Source organism: Pleurodeles waltl, chromosome 1_2, assembly GCF_031143425.1.
Source record: "Pleurodeles waltl isolate 20211129_DDA chromosome 1_2, aPleWal1.hap1.20221129, whole genome shotgun sequence".
Lineage (NCBI taxonomy): Eukaryota > Metazoa > Chordata > Amphibia > Caudata > Salamandridae > Pleurodeles > Pleurodeles waltl.
The window spans coordinates 92,374,254-92,400,856 of NC_090437.1; the positions used below are offsets into that span (position 1 = coordinate 92,374,254).

At 41.7% G+C, this 26,603-nt stretch overlaps 1 protein-coding gene across 2 annotated transcripts in view; it reads left to right on the plus strand.

Annotated features, from left to right (window-relative positions):
- Nucleotides 1–26,603, plus strand: part of LOC138297109 (protein Hook homolog 3) — an 803,252-nt gene that overhangs the window by 258,569 nt on the left and 518,080 nt on the right. For both annotated transcript variants that reach the window (XM_069236612.1, XM_069236608.1), the window contains exon 9: nt 23,595–23,758. In XM_069236612.1, coding sequence (XP_069092713.1) covers nt 23,595–23,758 — 164 coding nt within the window. The remainder of the gene's footprint in view (nt 1–23,594; nt 23,759–26,603) is intronic.

The window sequence follows — 26,603 nt, forward strand, 5'->3', positions numbered from 1 at the left end:
TATACCAGGCATTCACAATCAGTTAGCCGACAATCTCAGTCGAGATCACCAGCAAACTCACGAGTGGGAAATACATCCCCAGATTCTACAAGATTACTTCTACTGCTGGGGGGACACCAGACATAGATCTGTTTGCAACAAGACGAAACGCAAAATGCCAAAACTTCGCATCCAGGTACCCTCACCCTCAGTCCAAGGGCAATGCTCTATGGATCAGTTGGTCAGGGATATTTGCTTACGCTTTTTCCCCTTCTCCCACTCATTCCTTTCCTAGTCAACAAACTGAGTCAAAACAAACTCAAACTAATACTCATAGCACCAACGTGGGCTCGCCAACTGTGGTACACCACACTGTTGGACTTCTCAGTAGTACCTCTCATCAAACTCCCAAACAGACCAGATCTGTTAACACAACACAAACAACAAATCAGACACCCCAATCCAGCATCGCTCAACCTAGCAATCTGGCTCCTGAAGTCGTAGAATTTGGCTATCTAAACCTTTCAAATAAGTGTATGGAAGTCATTAAACAGGCAAGAAAACCGACAACAAGGCATTGTTATGCTAATAAATGGAAAAGGTTTTTTTTCTACTGCCAAGCAAACCAACTCACACCGTTAGAGGCCTCCATCCAAAACATTGTGAGTTACTTACTACACCTACAAAAAGCAAATCTCGCTTTTTCTTCCATCTAAATTCATCTCACCGCAATCTCTGCTTACCTGCAGATTAAACATACAAAGTCACTTTTTAGAATCCCAGTTATTAAAGCCTTTATGGAAGGACTAAAAAGGATTATACCTCCAAGAATCCCACCAGTACCTTCGTGGAATCTTAATATTGTACTTACACGACTCATGGGCCCACCTTTTGAACCCATGCACTCTTGCCAAATCCAGCTCTTAACTTGGAAGGTAGCTTTTCTAATAGCCATCACTTCACTACGAAGAGTTAGCGAAATACAGGCGTTAACTATAAAAGAACCCTTTATACAAATACACAAACATAAGGTGGTTCTCCGTACAAATCCAAAATTTTTACCAAAAGTCATTTTACCGTTTCATCTAAACCAAACAGTAGAGCTCCCAGTCTTCTTCCCACAACTAGACTCGGTAGCAGAAAGAGCACTGCATGCATTAGACATTAAAAGAGTGCTAATGTATTACATAGACAGAACAAAATAATTTCGTATAACTAAGCAATTGTTCGTTGCTTTCCAAAAACCCCATGCTGGTAACCCTATATCCAAACAGGGCATAGCCAGATGGATAGTCAAATGCATTCAGGCTGTTACCTCAAAGCTAAAAGGAAATTACCCATTACACCAAGGGCACACTCCACTAGAAAGAAAGGAGCAACAATGGCCTTTTTTGGTAATATACCAATGAAAGAGATTTGTAAAGCAGCCACTTGGTTCACAGCTCATACCTTTACTAAACATTACTGTGTAGATGTGTTAGCAACACAACAAGCCACAGTAGGGACAGGCTGTATTATGAACATTATTTTAAACAACTTCAACTCCTACAGGCTGACCACCGCTTTCGTGAGGATTACTGCTTTGTAGTCTATGCACAGCATGTGTATCTGCAGCAACACATGCCATCGAACGGAAAATGTCACTTACCCAGTGTACATCTGTTTGTGACATGTTGTGCTGCAGATTCACATGCGCCCTAACACCTCCCCGGGAGCCTGTAGCCGTTTGTTGCATTTAAATTGTATATATATGTAAATAAATATTCCTTTACCACAAACTATGTACATACATATCTATTCCATTGCATGGACATCTTTAGTATCCTCATTCTACCACTCCTACCTCACCCTATGCCGGGAAAAAAAAATCTAAGATGGGTCAATGCCCAAGCGCAATGGAGCTGAAAGGGAGGAGTCACTCTGTCCCGTGACTCGAAAAGACTTCTTCGAAGAAAAACAACTTGTAACCCTAGATGGCAGGAGAAGTGCACAGCATGTGAATCTGCAGCGGAACATGCCACAAACAGATGTACACTGGGTAAGTGACATTTTCCATATATTTAGAAATGAAACAAATAATAATGGTTTTTAATCCCTTTATGTATGCACCAAACAATGATTCTGAAAAAAATGTTTAGACACATTTTCAAAGTTCACTTAATTTGTTTGGCAATCACTTGTGGTACATTTGCAGAATTTTTAACTTTTGAGAAGAGCACATCAACAGGGACAAATTTTTGTAGCACAGGTTTTGCAAGTACGTGTAAGTTCTGAGGGTAGAGGCTTTAGAAATTTCATAGGTTTTAGCACCCCATCAATATCTTCCCAGACAAATTCACATGGATCTTTCTTTACTTATGCATGATCCAAAACATTTACACATCTTCTGATCAAGTAGAACGCTCTTTTAATGTGTCCATGCACCGAATATGACGTCAGTGGAAAGTCAGTTAGTGGAACTGATCTCTTTGAACTCACTGTACGGAATATCGTCATGTGTGACAGTAGGAACTCATGTTCCACACATGCACATGGTATTGTTCTAAGTCTCTAAAGTCAATTTCTTCTTCTGTCTCCTCAAATCCTTTTAGAAACTTCACAGCTTCAGCAGTTAAAGCTCCAAGCTTTATTCCAGTTTTGCTCATAGTGTAATCACCCATAAGAATATGTGCCTTGAAAAGAACACTGGGCATCTCTGGGTCACATTTCTTGTACACAATATAAAGTAGGATTAAATGTCTTTTCTCGCCTGTTCCATAAGGTATCCATGACTCTGACAATCCTTGACTTAAGAACATTGCAACAAATCTAAGTAGCACAATAATAACATCTGTCTCATTTGACAATACACTGACTCGATTGGAACCATTTGGAACAGCCCCCTCAATATGTGGCAGATCATGAAGACCAGCTTCTTCCAATTTGCTGTTCAGTTGTTGAACAATATGGCCCGTACCTTTTGAATATATATCTGCAGGCACAAAATCCTCATTGTCAATCGTTCCACTTGCAGTAATTGGAAATTCAGTGTTCACTGAAGCATCAGCAATGTTTTGGCGAGTTAACATCTTCAAGTTCAGCTCGTTTGATTGTGATGACCATAATTTATCAAGTTGTATAGGTGTCAAATTTTTGATGCAGGCAAAGTCAGTTGTTCCACTTTTATACATTTGTCTGATTCTCTCACATTCTTTGACAGATAGTTCAAGATAACTGTCAAAGACAATGTGCAGTTCTTGCAAGGGGCCCACTGACTTTGATATCTGTAGAACAGTCGGAATGACCTCTTTGACGTTTTGCATGGATCAACTCTTGACCATTTGTAATAGTGACATATAGTCCAAAACAATAGCAATTTTCAATGAGGACACCTTTTCAAATTGAAATTCTTCAGATTAATTTTTTTTTTTTAGCTCTTCGACGCGCTTGTGCTTCACTGGTTTGGTTGCAGCATCTCCATCAAATAATGGGTTTATTGAAAGAGGATCATGCAACAGAATGTCCTTGATAAATTCACCCCTTTCTTTTGCTGCAGCCGTCTCTGTGTGCTTGTGAAAGTTTTTTTTTTTTTTAGTTTTTTTGTTACTTGTTTTGTAGTGGCCGGTTGGACGCAACTCTTACAGTGGCAGTTAAAGGGTTGAAGTTTAGCTTTAGTGATTGTCAAACAGCTTTTTCTCTTTAAATAAAAATCTCTCCTGCTACAGTTCTGCGTATAGTTTCTATTCATTTTCCAGGACATCTAGATTTTGCACACGTTGACAAGGCAGTTGGGTTATAAGTTTTCAGCTTTGTTTGTTTATGCCTACAGCTAACGCAGCTTCTTTTCCAGCAGTTACTTCATTGGTACAGTTTTGAAAAGGCATCATGGCAGTATCATGTGTGCTGGATATTCCAGAAGAGCTGTCGTCAAAATCAAATTTTCCGTACTGTGTCAGTATAACTTGTTGAGACACCAATCCTGTTCATTGAAGTGATTAGTTTGCTACTTTTCCACTCAGTCATCATGTGTAGAAGAGTTTTCTTTTTGCCGTGATGTAATTCATAAAAAATGATTTGGAAAAGGCAGAACATTTTCACAGTATAAGACTGTCAGTTCATGGGATTGCCTTCCACTTCTTCACTTATATCTTCAAAGCCATCATCCATATTGTCAGCTTCTGTTCCTAACTTAAGAACTTAAGTTTGTAACAGTTTTGCTTTGTTTTGCTGAAATGTTAAGACAACATCAGGCATGCTTGTTGACTCCCATGAATTGCAGAGCTCTGTGGCATCACAAAATTGGTCATTAAGTCCAAAATCTAAATCTTACAGGACATTTCTTAAAATGGTTCCTGCTGATTTTACTGTATCCTGTGATCTTATTTTGGCAGCAGGTACTTCAGGAATCAGATCAGCTGAGAACACCATTAATGGCTCATTCGTTTTGTTAGACAGGAAAAGCGATTTCTGTCATTGTACATTTTCACCAGAAAAATCTTAATTTCATTATTATGGATCAATACAGTTTTATCAATGTTGACCATTATTTCTCTGATCTCATTGAGTTTGGTGGGCATACAGATCCGCTGCAAATACATTCACCTCGCTGTTTTGCTCAGCTACATGGCTGAAAGCTTCTTCTTGGAAGAAACTAGCTGCAGATAAAAACATGTTTGCCCTTAGAGACTCTCATACTTTGTACTTTGTTCTTTCGTCAATTCCTTTGGCCCTTGTTCTGACTAAACCACAGATAACACATTGAAAATCCTCTGCTTTCTGATCAGTTGTTGGATGTGAACAAGGGGTAGCCATTGATCTTCTGAGTGGATGGGCATTGGGTTTGGTTGTCTTTGCTTCCTCAGAAGACTCAGATTCTTGTTATGATTTACTGGTTTCTGCTATTTTGGATGATTTTTTCCAGACTTTTTTTCCATTGTGTATGGCTTGTAGCACTTTGTTTCATAATGATAAAATATTCGATCCTCTCTACCCATCAGTTTCAATCTTTATCAATAACATCTTGCTGTATTTTTGCAGCATCTTGAACTCTCTTCTGCCCAGCAGTTTATGTTCACTTTTCTTTCTGATTATTTTGGCATCTGACACATTTTTCTTTGTTGGAGTCTTCACATTTTTGTATTTAGGTGTCAGGTGGTAAAGATCCCCAGGTGCCACCTGCTTCGCTCATGTTTACAAATCTGAGCCAGTGGAAAACCTGAAATAAAAACAATATTAAAATAAATTACTAATATGATGGCTTAAACACACCATTATAGAAAATGGCTGAAGGGTTGCTCTGAGGAGTTATTTTCCATCTGTATAAGACTACTTGACCCCCACAAAACCTATGTTTTGACACCAAAATTAAGTATATAAGTCTCGGGATCTTGAAATATTATGTCATCACTGCAACACATCTGCCATTTTTAAGAACATTGTCCAGAAAAAATCAGCCCGGATTAGCAATGTCTAGCCAAACTAAATTTCCTCTCTAATGATACTAAGATACAAATTGAAAATCTCTGGACAATTGTTTTTTTTTTTTACTGAGGTATGTCAAGGGGTCAGGACTACATGGCACCCTAGATCTTGCTCTCATCTCACCGGACCTCGTAGTGTAGGTCTACCTCAAGGTCGAGACCCCACCGTCGCCATGGTCCAAGATGTCACAGACGCTCATGGTCTTACTACATCGTCTTCAGAGCTGAATTTGCCCACCATAACAGAGACACCTCCAGCGATATCACTAGTGGATGACATCAACACCTTCCAGGATCTACTTATTAGAGGTGCTAAAAATATTTACTCATTTACTGACTACCACAACATTCACATCAGCAATTTTTGAGACACTTCTTAAAAGATATGCTGCTCAACCATTACTAACTTACATTCCAGGTGTGGAATGTTTTGTGACTCAAGCTGCTATAAGAACACCACCATCGTGCCTACAGAACAAATATAGATCTCCGGATCAGGAGTTTTTTTTCTTTACTCAGATACTATTCCAGACTCTCTAATTATCTCAGCCGCTCGGCAGCTACATGCCACAGCTCTATCATCTAATGTCCCTCCTGACCAGGAAAGCCAAAATTTTGTTCAGTGGGCAGAAAAGTTGGAGGACATCTGCGGTTTCTATGAAAGCTGCTGGTTGAACCACTCTCCTAGGGCATTATGATAGGTCTCTTTAGTGCTAAATTCAACAATTCTTGGAAGATCTTCCCAAATATAAACTTCAGGAGAAAGAAATTGTCATCTAAGGCATAATGGTGCCAAACCAGGTCATCATTGCTGCAGCTAATTCCTACATTCTATCAGTGCATGACTACTGTCATGGCTTAGTACTTCAGTGCTGTTCTTGGCTTAGACTCATAGGCCTGAGCCCTGAAGCCCAACAGTGAAACTGTTTTTCTTGAGTAACACATTTTTCAGCTGTCATGGACAATCCGATGAAAGCTGAAATGCTGTCCGATTAGAGAAAAGGTGGGAATATAGGAAACATTCCTATAGTCCCTATGACCGCTGGTATTTCCACTATAGAGCTCAAACCTCTCATTAGCTTCAAGGGCAACAACAGCAAATATCTCAACAGCCTCATAGACAGCAACAGCACTTTGTTAGGGGGCAGAAGAGATCAGCAGTCATCTGTCCAAGCTACCAAACCAACCAGCAGCAAACAATGTGTCCCCTCCCCCGTTAACCACTCTAGCAATGGAAAGTATAACATTGTATCTACATGAATAGCAAATAATAACCACTAACAAATTGGTTCTAAATATCATAGAACATGGAGTGTGTCGCAGATTCAGGTGTTCTCCACTATCCATCCCACAGGAGAAATCATCCCTCTTCCATCGGGAAAACTGCAACAAGGTGTCTCCATCATCTTGCAGAAACATGCAGTGGTAAAGGTTCCTACTCATCTGAGAGGTATGAGAATTTATTCTCATTACTTCCTAGTCAGAAAGAAAGGACCAAGAAATAAGTAGAGACCCATTTTAGACCTAAAGAAAGTGAGCAAGTAGATTTGCAAAGAAAAATTCAGAATGTTGGCTCTTCATCAAATCTGCCCTCAACTCCATCAGGGGGACTGGTTATGTCCAATATAGCTACAACGTGCCTATTTTCACATGCTGATAACCAAGAAACATCTACGATTCCTGAGGTTCACTGTAGGAAGGGACCATTAGCTATAAAAGGACCTTCCTTTTGGTCTCAAACCTGCACTGCAGACTTGCTCCAAATAAATGGTGGCTGTGGCAGCTCACCCCAGGAAAATAGAATTTTTTGTCTAGCCATACCTGGACATTTGGCTCATCAAATCATCTTCATACCAACAAGCAAGTCAACATTATACGTTAGCTGTCATGACTGTCAATTGGCAAGGGTCTGCATGTGAATCACAACAAGTCAATCTTAATTCCAGTTCAATCCGTACACTACCTGGTGTAGTTCTAGACACAGTACACACAGTGTTTCCTTCAGATAAGAGATGTTTATCCTTCAGAAATGTCACATTCTGAAGTCAGTTATTCAACAGACAGTGAGACAAGTCTCCTCTCTCCTGGAATTGATGGTATCATGTATTTTTCTAGTCCTGAATGCACATCCCTCCATGTGGCCGCTACAACAGTGTGTAGAAGTTCATTTAGATCAATTCTCTGGAAGATGAAAGGACAGAGTGATGCTAATTACTCATGCAAAAATAATCACTCAGGAAGTGGTGCCACTCAGAAAATCTTCTCAAAATAATAACTTTCAGTTAAGATGTATTGTCCCAAACCACAGTGAAGGATGCCTTCCTAACAGGTTGTGGTGCTCATATTTTCCATCTACCGATACAAGGCATAGGGTCTTAGAATGAACATTCTTAACACATCAGTAGTCCTGGAGCTGAGGGCAGTAAATCTAGCCCTGAAGACATTTTCCTGTTATTCAGGACAAATTCTTTCCTGGTTCAGAATGACAATACAACACCCATGCATTATTCTAACAAACAGGGAGGGGGAAGATCCAGACATCTGTGCCTGGAAACACAAACAACTTGCAAATTGCTAATTTCCAGGAATCTCAAATTTTTTGTTATCTAGGCTCAGGCGTGTGGAATTTATTAAAATAACTAATTGTCCATGAGACCGGTTGCTTCTGAAATCTCTCTTGTGCTGTAAAAAAAAATCTACTTGTCCCTTTGGTACCATGTAGCGCAGCAGCAAATTATGGAAGTCATCTCATTATGTAAGAGCTCTGATAATAACCTCTCTGATTATGCCTGGGCTCCTGCTATAATAGGGCCTGAATACTTGCATTTTCAATCCCCACTATAGAAATTTCCTTATTTTGCCACCTTTCCACAGATCTACATACTGGGGCTGGAGGAAGCAGTAAGCAATAGTTCAAGGGCTGGAATGCCTTTGAATCTGAAAATCTACTAACTTGCATGTTTTAAGGAGTTTCACCCGCTTCTCTAATTTTTTCCAATAATGAGAAAGGTAGAAAGGTTGGAAATATACTCCTGACAATGGCAGAAGTAGAAGTTCATTATATTTTCACATGAGCCAATCTACTCCTGCATATTTGCGCATGATAAAATACAGTTCACAAATACTTCCTAAGGGTACAATTTCCTGGTCTACTTCTGTATGTTCTTGTGAATTCATGAAAGCCACTAATTTAAGGACAGTACCGTGGGTGCATTTTTGTGACTTTCTTTAAGAATTGGGTCCCTAATTAGGACTGGCATTAACAAAGACATTTTGTTTTTATTAAACTTCTATTTCTCTCTCTATCTATCAGCTGGCTTTACTGTGACTGATCGCATTCTGATCTTCCACAAGAAGCATACTGGCACACAGTGTAGTTTTGTTCAGTGCCAGGAACTACAGTGGCAATCAGTGGCGTAACAAAACTGGAGGGGACTCTAATGCAAAGAACATGGAGCCCCCGATGCCCACCCCACCCCAGACTCACTTAGGGCAGGTACTGTGCTGAGGGGGGACCCCTGGAGGGGGGGCTGCAGGGCCTTTTCTTACATCACTGGTGGCAATGTGTGCTTTTTTTTTTTTAGAACAAAAACTTTTTTTTTCTTTTTACCAATGTTTGTTACAATGGTGCGGGCCTGGCAGCTCCCACAACAATAAAGTGATACAAAAGCTATGTCAAAAGAAGACACTCATTGACTAAACCAAAAGTCTCACAAAAAATGTCGGATTGGTTGACTTTGTAAGTGGTTGTTTATTCTCATGCTTCCCATAATTTTGTTGAAAATAGCTACAAAGATTTTCCTTTTGGATTTTTTTGGGGAAATACTAGCATTCATCAATACATTATACTGAATGATGCTTCAAAGAAATAGCACCTAAACCTTTTTTTTCCTACTTGCATTTTTTTCTGAACATATTATTTTGAAAGCAAAGAATCATCACTCTTGCTTACAAGCTTCTGCAAACATTTGCATCTAATCAGAGAGCATTCTGGGAGCATTATACTTAGCCTCATATTGTTGAACCTTTCAAAACGTGTGTACTTTTATTTTTTTATTACTGGAACCACTGTCAGTAGTTCAGTGGGACCTTAAAACATTTATTTCAGCGCTCACCCTAATAATGAAGGCTTTTCATTAATGAACCATAAATACAAGATTGAACAGCATTAAGATATGGACACTCATATTATTTTCTGTAAACTGGCAGCGAAAGGGTTTGTGCTGCAGGGGCTTGGGTCTACTTGTCCCAAGGACAAAATAAACATGAAAACTTGTTGCCCTTGACCCCAAATAATATGTCCCGGGCGTCCGGCGATAGGAATTCCACATCCCTGTAGGCTGAAGAAGACCACTATCAGCAGAAGCATTCAGGAAAATCACAATTGAGTATTAAACGCCTCCATATTTCAGGACATCTTTTCAGGATGGTGTTTGTCCTAAATAGATATTTTCACGGACTGAGAAAACATAGAAACTAAAAAAATGGGCAAACATTGCCTCGAGGTTTGACCAACCAGGAACACTGGGGACTGCCCTATTGATTGCTTGATTGATAAGGCAAATGTCTACGTCTTTCCTCTGATTCCCCTACTGCCAACAGTGATCATTAAGGTTTCACGCTTGAAAGCAAGAATGATTCTCATTCCTCTATGGTGACCCCCGACAATGGTTGTTCACATATCTCTTTTACCACTCAGAGTGTCTTCACAAGAAGCTGGCATTTCCTTCAGAAAAACGGAGGTCAGATTCAACACCCCCAGCTTCTTCTATTGAACTTGGCTTCTTGGCTCTTGAACTCGTACATTGTGGTCACTTCAACCTCCATCAGGAATGCATGAATGTGTTGGGAGAAACCAAATGACCTTCTATTAGAACTTGTATTTGTTCAAGTGGAAGAGATTCTGCCACTGGTGCCCTCAGAACAGCCTTCTCACATGTTAAGAAGAGGCAGTTTTTGTATAACTCCTCCATTTGGCTAAAGTACAATTATAGCTCTCTCTGATTGGAGTGCATCTTGCAGCAGTTACATTTTAACAAAAGTATCCTATACAAATGTTCTTTTTCATACTACCTGTGGCCAATGTTTTAATAAGAGGGCTTAAGAATATAAATCTTTCTCTCAGAAGAACTCTTACACTGTATTCACTGGAACAGGGTAGTGATGAGAAATTCCTCCTTCAGGTAGTCTCAGATTTTCATGTTGTCATTTAAATAATACATTTTTTCAGAATCCCATTCTGCTGCAGAGAGCTATCTCCATACTCCCAATGTTAGGAGGGTGTTGAGGTTCTACCTAGATAGGAGAAAAGCTTTAAGGAACTCAAAGAAACTGGGGTCCTTTGGAAACCACTTCAAAACAATCTTGTCTAAATGGATTGTCGTCTTCATAATCCTTTGTTATGAAAATGCCAACAAAACCCTGCCTTGGAAGTCCTTGAGCTCATTGCAATAGTGGTAAAACATCTACTGCTTCATTACTTAGAAACCTTCCAATTGCTGAGACTTGCAAAGCTGCAACTTGGAGGTCGGTGTTCACTTTTACAAGACACTTGTCTTGATGCCGATGCCAGCCTTTTTGAGAGATTAGTTCGTGGAATTATTGAGTCTGAACTTGCTAATCTATCCAGTGCTTATGGTTATCAATGGGGATTCCTTGAGAGAGCGACTGTTTTTTTTACTTGCAATCCCAGTGCTCTCTCAGGGCAATCGCCATTGAAATCATAAGCATCCCTCCCTCCTCCCCGAGGGAAGAGATCAAATAAGTATAACTATGTACCTGTAGTTTTGTTTGTTAAAAAGATCTGGGAAAAAGTGCCTCCAACAGGGCATGATGGGATGCTGGAGGTCAAGAGGCCCTTCAAGGCACAGTATCCTATTCTCATTGTTACCAGTGCTAGAGCTTCGACAGCTACATTGCCATATACTTAGTCTTCTCTTACTTCAAAAAGAAGCAAAAAGTGTTTGTGAAAGATGTTTTTAAAACATCACTTTTTAATCTTTCTAGTGACTTTTGAAGGATTAAGCATTTTTATTCTAAATTTTAAGATAATTCAATATAATTGGCAATATAGCCTGCTTTAAGACAGCAACAGTTTACATTTGGGTCACATTGTGCCTCCTGGCCTTTTGGAATTAAGGCAAAGTAAATGTGACTTTGAAAGATCTTCTCTGGGGTCCCAAAACGTGGGCTGCACTATTCAGTGCTTATGATTTCCATGGAAATTTATCTGAGAAAGAACTAGGATTTACATGTAAGAGACTATTCCTTCTGCTAGCATGCCTCCTTTATCTGTATGTCTGACATCCTCCCATATTAATACTAGTCAGGCACACATAGCCAAAACTAAAACCTGCAGATATGTACAAACTTAGGACATGGCCTCAAACCTGGAGGTTCCCTGCTTCCTGTAATCAGCTTTATTGTACTTTAGACTTTTTTTCCATAACATCCCACCCCTTACCTATTTTTCATGCACATCAAGGCTCCCTTAACAGTACACCCAGTTGGCTAATAACAAATTGTTTGTATCATCACTACAGCCTACAGATCACAGAGAAGTAAGTATAAGACTTAAGATGTATACCTTGTGCTGCAGTTATGAAAACTGTTCAGTTAATGATCCTGCCTTTGATGTGGTCTTTAGCAGCAGAGCTGTTTAAAGAAATTAAAAATTGCCTTTGGATAAATGAATAGCATTAAGATATCAGTCTCATATGGCTGCCTCAGGTTATTTTCCATTTTCAAAAGGACTGAAATAGTTGCCTTTCCAAAATGTCAAAGCTCCTGAAAGTTAACTTGATATGCACAATCCTATACAGTCTAAGAGAGTTTCTTGCTAAGAGAGAAATGGCCTGGTCTGAGAAAAGTGAAGCACCTGTAAATGGATGAAAAGTGATCCGCATCTTGCAAATAGGTATTAGGAAAAGAATTGTGGTTCACCATCTAGCAACCAGCTGATTTGGAGATCGAAATTTGTACCATACATTCGACTTGTGCATTACCATGGATCTGGGCTTTTACTGGATAGCCCCTTGATCTGCCTGTGTTCTTAGTGCCTGGGATTATGTTAACCTATACAAGTGTAGCTTTCAAATGCAAATCTAAAATAAGCAAGTAAACTGCCTATAAATTGTAAAGCTGAAGACGTTAATTGCCAAACATCAGTTGAAATAGGAAACTGCATTGAGGGTGGTGAAAGAAGCAAGTAAGTCAAGTATCATACGCCGAGCCAAGGATCTAGCGCAAGGTACTTTTTAACTCCTCTCCCCTAACCGTAATCAGCAGAAACCCAAGGAACACAATCCCTAGATAGCACATATGAAAGCATACTCTATCCCTTGGGGGAGGTACTGTCCAGCAGATAACTGTAGTGTATTGGGGCCATTGTGGTTCTATTGTAATTTTCTGGGAACATTTATTTTGCTTATAGCCTCCAGAAGCATTATTCACTGATTAGCTATTCTACTTTTCTCATACATAGAGGAGGACAGCTGAAAGGAGGAGAGCATGATATATCTTCTGTGAGCCTGCAGAAGACATTTGTTACACCGTAGCACCTCTGAAGGTTGAACAAAGTAGGACCAGAGCATCTCCCTGCTTTATGCTTTTGTTGCCAGCCTCAATAACTAGCTTGAAAACAAATGGCATGAATGTGGTTAGCAAAACAAATTAAGGTATTTGAAGTGCTCAGCGGTATGAATGCCATTTAACACACAAATGTATAAGGAGTCTGAAAATTGCCACCAACTTTTAGCACATCGGCAGTTAATTTAAGATAATTTAAGATTTGTCACTATTCTTGCATCTTTCATGTCGTTTCACAAGTCTGTGTTCTAAGTAAAGAATTGTGTGGCTTCCTTAATCTGTTTTAGGGTCGAGCGCGCAAGCGCTCTGGCCTGTTGTAATCTCTCTGTGCGCTTTTAACCACACCCACTCTTGCTATTCATTCTTTGTTGTGCTTGTTTTAAATGCTTCATTTTTATTGGTGCATTTTGTGAAATGTCCCTCCTTTGCGTTCAGAGTTCCCTCCCCAGGCGATTTAACTAAGTGAATATTTCTGTTGGTCATTACACTAGGTCACGCTTCCTACTGTCACAGCATGTGATGGCCCCTCCTCCGGTTTTGGTTTGCCTTTCATCACAACCTCGATCCTTTCTAGACATTAACGCAGGGAGCTAATAACTCTCTCGATCAAGGTGGCTGTGGCGCTTTGAATTGACTTGCTTATGTCAACTGTTTTACATTTGAATTTCAATTTATATTGCAAGAAAAGTCCCCTTAGGAATTTACAATGCTAATAGCTCTAACTCGAGCAAACGTGAGATCCATTGCATTGCAAATGCTTGTTTAATTTGGAAAGTTGGAGATAACCGTTTTGCAGTGATGACTAACATGAGGCCACCTCCATTGCCATTTAATTTAATTGAATTGTAAAAATGAGGTTATCTCCTGCAAGGAAGTTTACTCTTCTTAAATTGCACATGATGGGCCTCTGACCGACTTTTCTTGGGCCGGACCCACTGCCTAATCAGGTGGAAAGACTTGCTCTTCAGCAGTTGTAACCACTACCACTGTACAACTTTGTGATGATTACACTTTACTAATAAGAAAGCCACCACCGGATCCCTCTAGTCTTATTGCAGGCCTGCCAAGGCCATCCAGTGAATCAGAGGAAGAAGAAGGAAATCTGCTGCAGTCATTCACTGAAGATAATTGTATTTTGAAACTTCAGTCACCTGCCGTCTGGCCACGACATGGAACTGTCACCCCTCTATTTGGCATAATGGGTGACTTCAAAAAGGTTTGGGGTAGGCTGCCGTGCAGAATTTTCCTGAGGCTTTTAAGTTCACTGGGTAATACTATGTTGTGGGACAGCATTTCTGCCGTTTCCTGAGCGTATGTGCTGTTCATTCGCACGTTTAACGAAATAGAGGTTCAGTGCTGGAGCTTTCCTTTTAGCTGTGGTGGCAGTAAGTTGCATAGTCTGTTTGGGTTCTTTGCTTTACGAACTCGAAGTTAAAAATGGTATTGAAACAATAAATTAAGAATTGCACATTGATTTTGCAAGGCTCTGGCATTAACTGTAAATGCATGCTAATGGTCTGTAATACATTGTATTGTTCAGCAACAGGCTTCTGCAAACCAATATAAACCACTTGAAATCCTGGAAGAGGAAAGGTTTTCAGACACGAGTGAGCCTCCACCTCTTAATTTAAAAGGGGTTTTGTGTAATGGACTATCCTGCTGAGGTAGAAACTGAAGAGAGTAATGCATTTATTTAAAAGTTTTTTAAAGGGGATACTAGTGACACCAGCAGTAGTTTCCTACTTGTTCTGCTTTCCTTCTTGATATTTCCTCTTTGCCTGAACCAGGTACTAAACCAAATACCTTCAAATAAACTACTCAGAATGCATACTTAGGCGATAGGTTTGTTGCATCCTTTTGCAATGCCCTTTTAACAGACTACACCTGCATTGACATTTTCTTGTGCATTTCTAGTTGTGTTTTGGCGATTTCTAATTGCATTTTCTCATTGGTCATACCAGAAATGTATTTTTGAAAACCAACCTTAGTTTTGTCCTGTTCTTTTTACCTATATTCAGGAGCTCACTGTTTATTTTGCTGTCGGCTAGGTCTACGATTTTCACTTTTCAAGGCATTTCTGCTTAAACTAGTTGAATATTCATCTTCCTTAATTTGATTTGCATTTTGTTCTTCACATGAGTGAAGAATGTCTTGCAAGTGGTTTAATGCTGACGCCATTGCAAATTGCATTGACAGATTTGTTTTAGAGCTAGGATTACGTTGAGAAAAAATATATCGCACTTGTTTAAAGATGACAAAACACAAAATAACTTCCCTTTGTGTGTGACACATTTTTCAGAAGTTATCAAACTTGTCGGGTCCAGCACTACATGTGGACGTAAACCTATGACAGTTTGTATCACGATTTGAGTGTGCTTGTAGCTCTGACATGTATTTTGAATTTATTTTTCTTTATACTGCAAAAACGTGAAATGAATCGACTCTGCCATCTATCCATCTATCTATGTGTTTGTTTGTGGGTGTGTGTGTGTGTGTGTATATATATATATATATATATATATGTTCGATGGCATCTGTTGCTGCAGATACACATGTTGTGCACAGTCCGCCATCTGGTGTTGGGTCGGAGTGTTACAAGTTGTTTTTCTTCGAAGAAGTCTTTCGAGTCACGAGACCGAGGGACTCCTCCTCTTTGCTTCCATTGCGCATGGGCGTCGGCTCCATCTTAGATTGTTTTTTTTCCGCCCTCGGGTTCGGACGTGTTCCTTTTCGCTCCGGGTTTCGGGACGGAAAGATAGTCAAAACTTCGAAAAATTACGTCGGTATTGTTTCGCTCAGGATCGGGATAGTTAGAATCGACACCGAATCGGGAAGAGCTCCGGTAGCCCTTCGGGGTAATTTCGATCCCCCGTCGGGGCCTGGTCGGCCCGACCGCGTGTAACATCGACACCGATGGAACGGACCCCGTTCCGATTCTGTCCTAAATGCCACAATAAATACCCATATACGGACCAACATTTGGTCTGTAACTTGTGCCTGTCGCCCGAGCACAAAGAAGAATCTTGTGAGGCCTGTCGTGCGTTCCGGTCCCGAAAAACGCTCCGTGACCGTCGAGCCAGAAGACTACAGATGGCGTCCACGCCGACAGAACACCGAGAGTTCGAGGAACAAGGAGAAGAGGAGGAAGCCTTCTCCATCCATGAAACGGACTCAGATGAATTCGACGTCGACGAAACTGTGAGTAAGACGTCGAAAAGCACTCAGCACAAGAAAATAGACAAGGCCCAGGGGACGCCACTACCAACTGGCCATGGCTCGACCCATAAAGGTGACCGTCCATCGGCACCGAAAAAGGCCGAACTGGTGCCCAGATCGTCCGACTCGGGTCGAGACACAGGCACGCAACACTCTCGGGACCGAGAAAGTGTTGCTGAAAAAGATCGACGCCGAGAAGGCGGAGCCGACGCTGCTCGACGCAGAGACAGCGGCACCGAGGATGATCGACGCCGAGAAGGCTCGACTCCGAAAAAGAAGAGATTCGGCTTGGAGCCGAAAACAAAAAAGGACACAGTTTCGGTGCCAAAACAACCAGCAACCGAAACCACTACCGGCTCATATTCAGAGGAACATTCATTGTCCTCTCAAATGCGTAAACACAGGTTTGAGGAGGAGCTACAGACTACTGATGTAGACCATACACAAAAGAGGATCTTCATCCAGAGTGGAACGGGGAAGATTAGCACTCTTCCACCAATCAAGAGAAAAAGGAGACTAGAGTTCCAAACTGAACAACTAACACCACAAGCAAAGGTGGCAAAGAAAGCAACTCCGCCACCCTCTCCTCCACCTGTAACTCAAATATCACCGGCACAAACTCCGTCACATTCACCGGCTCACACCACCATGAGCCAAGATGACCAAGATGCTTGGGACCTATACGACGCCCCAGTGTCAGACAATAGCCCAGAGTCATACCCTACCAAGCCATCACCACCCGAGGACAGCACAGCGTATGCGCAGGTGGTAGCTAGGGCAGCAGAATTCCACAACGTGGCGTTACACACAGAACCTGTCGAGGATGACTTCCTTTTTAACACCCTCTCCTCCACCCATAGCAACTACCAAAGCCTGCCTATGCTTCCGGGAATGCTAAGGCACGCGAAGCAAATCTTCAAAGACCCCGTCAAGAGTAGAGCAATCACTCCAAGGGTAGAGAAGAAATATAAAGCACCTCCCACAGACCCTGCTTTTATCACCTCTCAACTGCCACCAGACTCAGTCGTGGTAGGAGCAGCTCGCAAGAGAGCCAATTCACACACATCGGGCGATGCACCACCCCCTGATAAGGAAAGCCGAAAATTTGACGCAGCTGGAAAAAGAGTCGCTGTACAAGCTGCCAGCCAGTGGCGCATCGCCAACTCTCAGGCGCTCCTAGCGCGCTATGACAGAGCCCATTGGGACGAGATGCAGCATCTCATCGAGCATCTACCCAAGGAATTTCAGAAGCGGGCAAAACAAGTGGTTGAGGAGGGACAAAACATCTCCAATAACCAAATACGCTCCTCTATGGATGCAGCGGACACAGCTGCAAGAACAATAAACACTGCAGTTACCATCAGAAGGCACGCATGGTTGCGCACATCTGGCTTTAAGCCAGAAATACAGCAAGCGGTACTCAACATGCCGTTCAACGAACAACAATTGTTCGGACCAGAGGTTGACACGGCGATTGAGAAGCTGAAAAAGGATACTGACACAGCCAAGGCCATGGGCGCGCTCTACTCCCCGCAGAGCAGAGGCACTTTCGGCACCTTCCGTAAAACAACATTCAGAGGAGGGTTTCGGGGTCAGGCCACACAAGCCAGCACCTCACAATCGACACCGTCTACCTACCAGGGACAGTACCAAAGGGGAGGTTTTCGGGGCCAGTACAGAGGAGGACAATTCCCGAGAAACCGGGGTAAATTGCAAAGCCCCAAAACCCCAACAACCAAACAGTGACTTACAGGTCACTCAACCCCTCCACATAACACCAGTGGGGGGAAGAATAAGTCAGTTTTATCAATCATGGGTGGATATAACAACAGACACTTGGGTCTTAGCAATTATCCAACATGGTTATTGCATAGAATTTCTACAGATCCCTCCAAATACCCCACCCAAAACACAAAAAATGTCAAAACAGCATTTAGACCTAGAAATAGAAGTTCAAGCACTACTGCAAAAAGAAGCAATAGAACTGGTACCATGTACGGAAATAAACACAGGCGTCTATTCACTGTACTTTCTAATACCCAAAAAGGACAAAACACTGAGGCCAATCTTAGATCTCAGAATACTAAACACCTACATCAAATCAGACCACTTTCACATGGTCACGCTACAGGAAGTGTTACCACTGCTAAAGCAACAGGATTACATGACAACCTTAGATCTCAAAGACGCGTATTTCCACATACCGATACATCCTTCGCACAGGAAATACATAAGGTTTGTATTCAAGGGAATACACTATCAATTCAAAGTCTTACCGTTCGGTATAACAACCGCACCAAGGGTGTTTACCAAATGCCTAGCAGTAGTAGCCGCACACATCAGAAGGCGGCAAATACACGTATTCCCGTATCTAGACGATTGGCTAATCAAGACCAACTCGTTAACAAAGTGTTCACAACACACAGAGTATGTCATACAAACCCTCCACAAACTCGGGTTCTCCCTCAACTACACAAAATCAAACATTGTGCCGTGCAAAATACAGCACTACTTAGGAGCGGTAATCGACACAACAAAAGGATTAGCCACTCCGAGTCCACAAAGGGTTCAAAATTTTCACAAGGTCATACAGGCCATGTATCCAACACTAAAAATACAGGCAAAAGTGGTTTTAAAACTCCTAGGCATGATGTCCTCATGCATAGCCATTGTCCCAAACGCAAGACTGCACATGAGGCCCTTACAACAGTGCCTAGCATCACAATGGTCACATGCACAGGGTCACCTTCTAGATCTGGTGTTGATAGACCGCCAAACATACATCTCGCTTCTATGGTGGAACAGTACAAATTTAAACAAAGGGCGGCCGTTCCAAGACCCAGTGCCACAATACGTGATAACAGATGCTTCCATGACAGGGTGGGGAGCACACCTCGATCACCACAGCATCCAAGGACAATGGAACGTACATCAAACAAAACTGCATATAAATCACCTAGAATTACTAGCAGTATTCCTAGCGCTAAAAGCATTTCAACCCATCATAACCCACAAATACGTTCTTGTCAAAACAGACAACATGACAACAATGTATTACCTAAACAAGCAAGGAGGAACACACTCGACACAGCTATGTCTCCTAGCACAAAAGATATGGCAATGGGCGATTCACAACCACATTCACCTAATAGCACAGTTTATTCCAGGGATCCAAAATCAACTAGCAGACAATCTCTCTCGAGATCACCAACAGGTCCACGAATGGGAGATTAACCCCCAAATCCTAAACACTTACTTCAAAATTTGGGGTACACCGCAAATAGACCTATTTGCAACAAAGGAGAACGCAAAATGCCGAGACTTCGCATCCAGGTACCCACACAAACAGTCTCAAGGCAATGCCCTATGGATGAACTGGTCAGGGAAATTTGAATACGCTTTTCCCCCTCTCCCTCTCCTTCCATATCTAGTAAACAAATTGAGTCAAAACAAACTCAAACTCATATTAATAGCACCAACATGGGCAAGACAACCTTGGTACACAACACTACTAGACCTGTCAGTAGTACTACACGTCAAGTTACCCAACAGGCCAGATCTGTTAACACAGCACAAACAGCAGATCAGGCATCCAAACCCAGCATCGCTCAATCTAGCAATCTGGCTCCTGAAATCCTAGAATTCGGACATTTAAACCTCACTCAAGAATGTATGGAAGTCATAAGACAAGCTAGAAGGCCATCCACTAGACACTGCTACGCAAGCAAATGGAAAAGGTTTGTTTGCTACTGCCATAATAATCAAGTGCATCCATTACACGCATCCCCAAAAGATGTGGTGGGATACTTACTACACTTACAAAAGTCAAACCTAGCCTTCTCTTCCATAAAAATACACCTTGCAGCAATATCTGCATACCTGCAGATTACTCATTCAACTTCACTGTTTAGGATACCCGTCATTAAAGCATTTATGGAGGGCCTAAGAATAATAATACCACCAAGAACACCACCAGTTCCTTCATGGAACCTTAACATTGTCTTGACAAGACTCATGGGACCAACTTTTGAACCCATGCATTCTTGTGAAATACAATTCTTAACCTGGAAAGTTGCATTTCTCATTGCCATCACATCTCTAAGAAGAGTAAGTGAAATTCAAGCATTTACAATACAGGAACCTTTTATCCAAATACACAAAAATAAGGTTGTACTAAGAACCAATCCTAAATTCCTATCAAAGGGTATTTCACTGTTCCACTTAAATCAAACGGTAGAGTTACCAGTGTTCTTCCCACAGCCAGACTCAGTAGCTGAAAGGGCACTACATACATTAGATGTCAAAAGAGCGCTAATGTACTACATCGACAGAACAAAGGAGGTTAGGAAAACAAAACAACTGTTTATTGCATTTCAAAAACCTCATACAGGAAACCCAATATCAAAACAAGGTATAGCCAGATGGATAGTTAAGTGCATCCAAACCTGCTATCTTAAAGCAAAGAGACAACTGCCCATTACACCAAGGGCACACTCAACCAGGAAAAAAGGCGCTACCATGGCTTTCCTAGGAAATATTCCAATGCACGAAATATGTAAGGCAGCCACATGGTCCACGCCTCACACATTTACTAAACACTACTGTGTAGACGTGCTATCTGCACAACAGGCCACAGTAGGTCAAGCCGTACTAAGAACTTTGTTTCAGACTACTTCCACTCCTACAGGCTGAGCCACCGCTTTTGGGGAGATAACTGCTTACTAGTCTATGCACAACATGTGTATCTGCAGCAACAGATGCCATCGAACTGAAAATGTCACTTACCCAGTGTACATCTGTTCGTGGCATTGGTCGCTGCAGATTCACATGTGCCCACCCGCCTCCCCGGGAGCCTGTAGCCGTCGGAAGTTATCTTCAACATCTGTACATTTGTATATATATATATATTACTTAACCTTAATTTGTACATACTTATTCATTCCATTGCATGGGCACTATTACTAACACACACAACTCCTACCTCACCCTCTGCGGGGAAAACAATCTAAGATGGAGCCGACGCCCATGCGCAATGGAAGCAAAGAGGAGGAGTCCCTCGGTCTCGTGACTCGAAAGACTTCTTCGAAGAAAAACAACTTGTAACACTCCGACCCAACACCAGATGGCGGATTGTGCACAACATGTGAATCTGCAGCGACCAATGCCACGAACAGATGTACACTGGGTAAGTGACATTTTCAATATATATATATTTAATAATGTGTTACCTAGCGGTCGCCACTAGGTAGTTATAGTTAGAACCTAGTTTCCATAGAAAAAACAGCTTTTTTGCTTGACTATATCTTTGGCGCCACTTGATGAATCTTCAGGAAATTTCCCCAAACAAATAGACACTCATGCGAGCTGCTGTCTGGAAAATTATAGAGTAATCAGTCAATCAGGGGCCGAGATAAAGGGGGAGTGAAATCTAGAGCTTTTCCAATGTTAATTCCCATAGGAAAAATTAAACCGCAATTGCGCAAAAACCACTAGATGGAATTACACCATATTTGGCAGAAAGGTAATTCTTGTTCCAGACAGAGTCCTTTTCATGGGCGAGTGCAAAGCGCTCCGTCCCATTCTGTAATCTCTCTTTGGGCTTCAAACCTCACCCATGTCACATCAATCACTTACATTGGTTTGTGGTCTTGCCTTTTAAAATCAGCTTGCTTTAATTTGTGAAAGGCAGGCATGCCTTTTCCGGTGTTTTGCCCACCTACACAGCACCGCTAAACTACTAAAATCATACAAGGCTCGATGTTTTCAGGATGGTGTCTGGACTACTTTATCTTTTTTTTTCTCCATGCAGTGCTATCGCGCTGCGTTTTTTTTTCATCTTTACAACGCTAATAGCTCTAAATCAAGCTAATGCGATACCCATTGCATTGAAAATGCTTGTTGTTGTTTGGTGTTAATCTGTTCAGTAGTTTTTGAGAAATTCAAGGAAATCCAAATTTATACATATAGGGACGTAATGATTCACAACCCTCTCCAGATCTTGTGCAGAGATCTTATTGATTGATAACACTTCAGCAACAGAAGTGCTGACAGCCTTCTTGGGACGTGGCTGAAGTAGAGTCCCAGAAAAAAAAAAAAATACCAAAGGGGCCACGATAGGAACAACTTGACCCCTTAATTCTGTTGGTGTACCCCCTCCCCTCTCCTCCATGCCCTGGGGACCACCACACCTGGGCAAATTTTTTAAAAGTGAAAAGGTGGGACCCTTTGGGACTCCCTTTAGCCCCGGACACCCCCTCCTCCCCTCTGAGGGCTCCCTCACATTCCCTGAAAGCCCATAAAGGTCTTAAAAAAAAAGTTTAAAAAAGAAGGAAAAAACACAATCCCCATAGCTCACTGAGCATTGGGGGTTCAAGTCTAACTGGACTCATTCCCCCACTTTTTTTTTAAATAAATTAAAACATTTTTTTATTTAAAATAAGTACTTTTTTTTTATTTTATATTGAATACAAATATCTACTTCTAACTATACAAGATATTAAAGCCTAAAAATTCTCTATCTCTTTCCCACTCACTTTTTCTCTCCTTCAATCAATTTCTCCCAATCAGACACTTCTGCACCCACTAACACCCTCAAGCACCCCCTTACACACCCGCACACACACTGACGCACCCACTAAAAAACTGATGTATGTGCTGTCACATCCAGACAATCGGACAACCACTCTCACCCCCAAATACACCCTCTCACACTTAGTCTCACATCCAGAGAGGCCGCAGCCAACTTCTGCGGCACCCGCCAAAGGCCCGTGTACAGCATGGGGTAGCGTGGTTAAGGGAGTTGGATGCAGCCCAGGTCTTACGGAAAACCTCCGCTGCACACAGCCTTTGGCCATGCGCGCCAGTGGTTGGATTAACATATAATAGTGAAAATTACTAAATGTTAAATTATAGTTAGGCAGACATTTCAAGTGTACAAAACTGTAGAAAATCAGCAGTTATAGTTACCTCATGTAACTATAACTTGTGCCCTAAGGTAACTATAACTTGCCCCCTTGCTATGTACAGCTAATTAATTGTCCCACAAATTACGACACCCATGATATCTTTGATAACATCCTTAATAATATCAATGTAATATTTGCAGTAAAAAAAATAAGGAAAAAACTGTGCATGGCTGGGGCACGAATTATAGTTACCTTAAGGCTCACGTTATAGTTACTTGAGGTAACTATAACTGCTAAATTTCTATAGTTTTGTACGCTTGGAATGAAAGCCTAATTATAACGTCCTCTGTTTGTGGTTTTTTCCGTGAATTTCTGGCAAGAAAAAGCATTTAGAGTACATATCACAATTGCTGACAGTTGTATTCAAAGATATAATTTATTGCCCTAGGTTGCAGCTCTGCAAGAAGAAAGAAGTAGTTTGTTAGCCGAAAACCAAGTCATTATGGAACGCTTGAACCAGTCTGATTCTTTGGAAGATCCCAACAGCCCGGCAGGCCGCAGACATCTTCAGCTCCAGACACAACTGGAACAGTTACAGGAAGAAACATTCAGGTAAACCCAAACTGTGTGCCTACAAAAGTACGTGCATATAAGGCTGTGTTTTTCATTATGGAATACAATGTGAATTGCATGTAACTTGTGTAGTTCAATATCTTGACTGGTGTATTGGTAACTTTAACTAGAACATGCTTCTGTTTGTAGGCAAAATAAAAACATCTCTGCTGTTCTCCTAAACCAATTTTGTGCTTGAAGTTAAGATCCAAGCCATAAGAGTCTTTCTCTGTTTCACAAATTGAGATTTTCCTAGCCTTGGTGTCTGAAAGGCTAGATTTTATTAAAGACACGGAGACGAGTCTTATGCATTTCTTTTCTTACTTTATTAAACAGCAGCCAAGAACTACAAATCCCAGAAATCCTAGTAGAAAAACTTCCAGATAGCGTCACAATGATGTGACCAATCCAACATCGAGTACACACATAAACATCTTGACTGAGAGCAACAAGCCCTCTTTTCCTGTGAGAGTCGGTCAAAAAACAGGTTCAGATAGCAAAAATAAAACTATGTACAGAGTCAGTAGAGCTGAGAAGAAATCCTTAAAGAAGTCCATCATGCGCCGGGCAGGAAGAACTGACTGAATTGAAGGCATAGCAACTGCATAAGAAGCAACAGGGAGGGTTAAAACAAATATGGTGGCATAATACTCACCTCCGTATCTTTAATAAAATCTAGCCTTTCAGACACCAAGGCTAGGAAAATCTCAATTTATTACAAGACTGGAGGCTCCTATTATGCTTGTTTAAAGCAACAAAATAAGTGTCCAATGGATGATCTACAGGTTTACAATAAAAGTTTCTAAACGTACTAACGTTTGACCAATCTGCAGATCTGAGAATGTCATGTAAACAAGCGCCGGCCCAAGAGGCCGCCCCTCTCACCGAATGAGCGCCATAAGAAACGGTAGACACACCAGCCAGGGACATGAGCCATCTAACCCAACGAGCCAAGGTGGGAGCCGAGACTGGTTAGTGGGGTTTCTGAAAGGAAATAAGTAATTGGGAAGAGGAGGAAGTTTTGAGATCTGCAGTTCGAGAAACGTACGTTTTCAAACAATTACCAACACACAATTTAGGTTGAGAGGGATAAAAGGGGTAATGTACAGTAGATAAGTTGGTTTTGGTATGCCTACTGACTTGAAAATAAACACCTAGAGAGGAATAACAGAAGGAGGAATCATCCAGGGCCTTAACATCTGGCACCCGTTTAATAGAGACTAAACACAAGAGCATGGTCAATTTGGCAGACAAATGTTTCAGCAATAAATCGGCTATTTCTCGCACAGCGGAATAATGCTGAAGTACTGAGTCAACATACCACATAACATTGTATTTAGGAACAGGAGGTTTAGCAAAACGTACTCCCTTTAAAAGTCGACAAACCAATGGATGTTTTCCAACAGGCCGTCCACCCTGACATGTTCTGAAGAGATTGCAGACCTGTAACTATTGACGGTACGATAAGCCTTATCTCGTGAAGCTAAAGAAGCCAGAAAATTCACCATCAAGGTTACATCTGCTAAAAAGGGTTCTGTATCCCTGTCCAAACGCCAGCTACACCAAGACAACCAGGCAGATTTGTAAACCCTTGTTGTACCTGGAGCCCAGGATTGATGGATGAACTGTAAAGCTTCGTTAAAAATTACTGGGGTTCTCCAGGAATCCCCGAAATTCTCGATGCTGTGAGATGCAGGGAGCCTTCTAAGACTGGACTGTGAGGAAGACTCTGGGGTTCAAGAGCAGATCAATACTGGAAGATCTGAAGAAAGCTCCAACAGGGTTGGGTACCAAGGTTGGGACTGCCAGAAAGGAGTGATCAGGACAAGGGATTCGTGTTGCCTGCGGGCTTGAGCTAACACTCGAGCAATAAAGAGGAAAGGGGGAAAGGCATAGAGGAGAGAAGAAGGCCATGGCTGAAGGAAAGCATCCGTAGCAATAGCTAACAGATCCGGCCTCCAGCTGAAGAAGGAAGGAAGTTGAGTGTAGATCCGGGAGGCAAAGAGGTCTATGAACATGGGACCGAAGACCAAAGAGAGATGACTGAATATGGAAGGATGAAGTCTCCAATCGCTTGAGTCGTAGGTATGACTGGAAAACCAATCTGCCACCACGTTCAGCTTGCCTGGGAGATACTCCGCCTTGACCGAGATATACTTTGGGAGACAAAATTCCCACAGGCTCCTGGACAAAAGAGCCAGTGGTTTGGATCTCGTTCCACCAGACGATTTAAGGACCTGACAGCAGAGAGGTTGTCCATTCTCAGAACTGAGCATTTTACTCTGTCTTGAGCTCCAACCTGTAGACTTGCATCCGACTCTTAGACAGGATCTGGGGTGGCAGAGAAAATTGTTCTCCTGTTCCAAGCATCGAAGTGACTCGTCCACCAGCACAGCTCTTCTCTGGACTGAATCCAGCACAATGGGGTCTGAGTAGGATAGACCCTTTTGAAGGTGCCGGATCTTCAATCTTTGAAGAGCCCTGTAGTGAAGGGGCCCTGGAAAGATGGCCTGAATGGAGGAGGAAAGAAGACCTACTAAACGAGCTATGGATCTGAGAACTGAGAGGGATAGATAAGGCGTGAAGTATCTCTTTCTTTATCAGTCAACTTCCGTTGAGGGAGTTGAAGCACTGAATCAACAGTGTTCACTATGAAACTGCGAAATTTGAGACGTTGGGACGGAATTAGAACAGACTTTTGAAGATTTATAAGAAACCCCAACCTTGACAAAAGGTCCCGGCAAAGGTTTAATTGATTCAGCAGCCAAGCCTTATCTTGTGCCATGAAGAGGAAATCGTCCAGATAGACTGAGCCTTATCCCTTGACCTCTGAGGAAGGCTATTA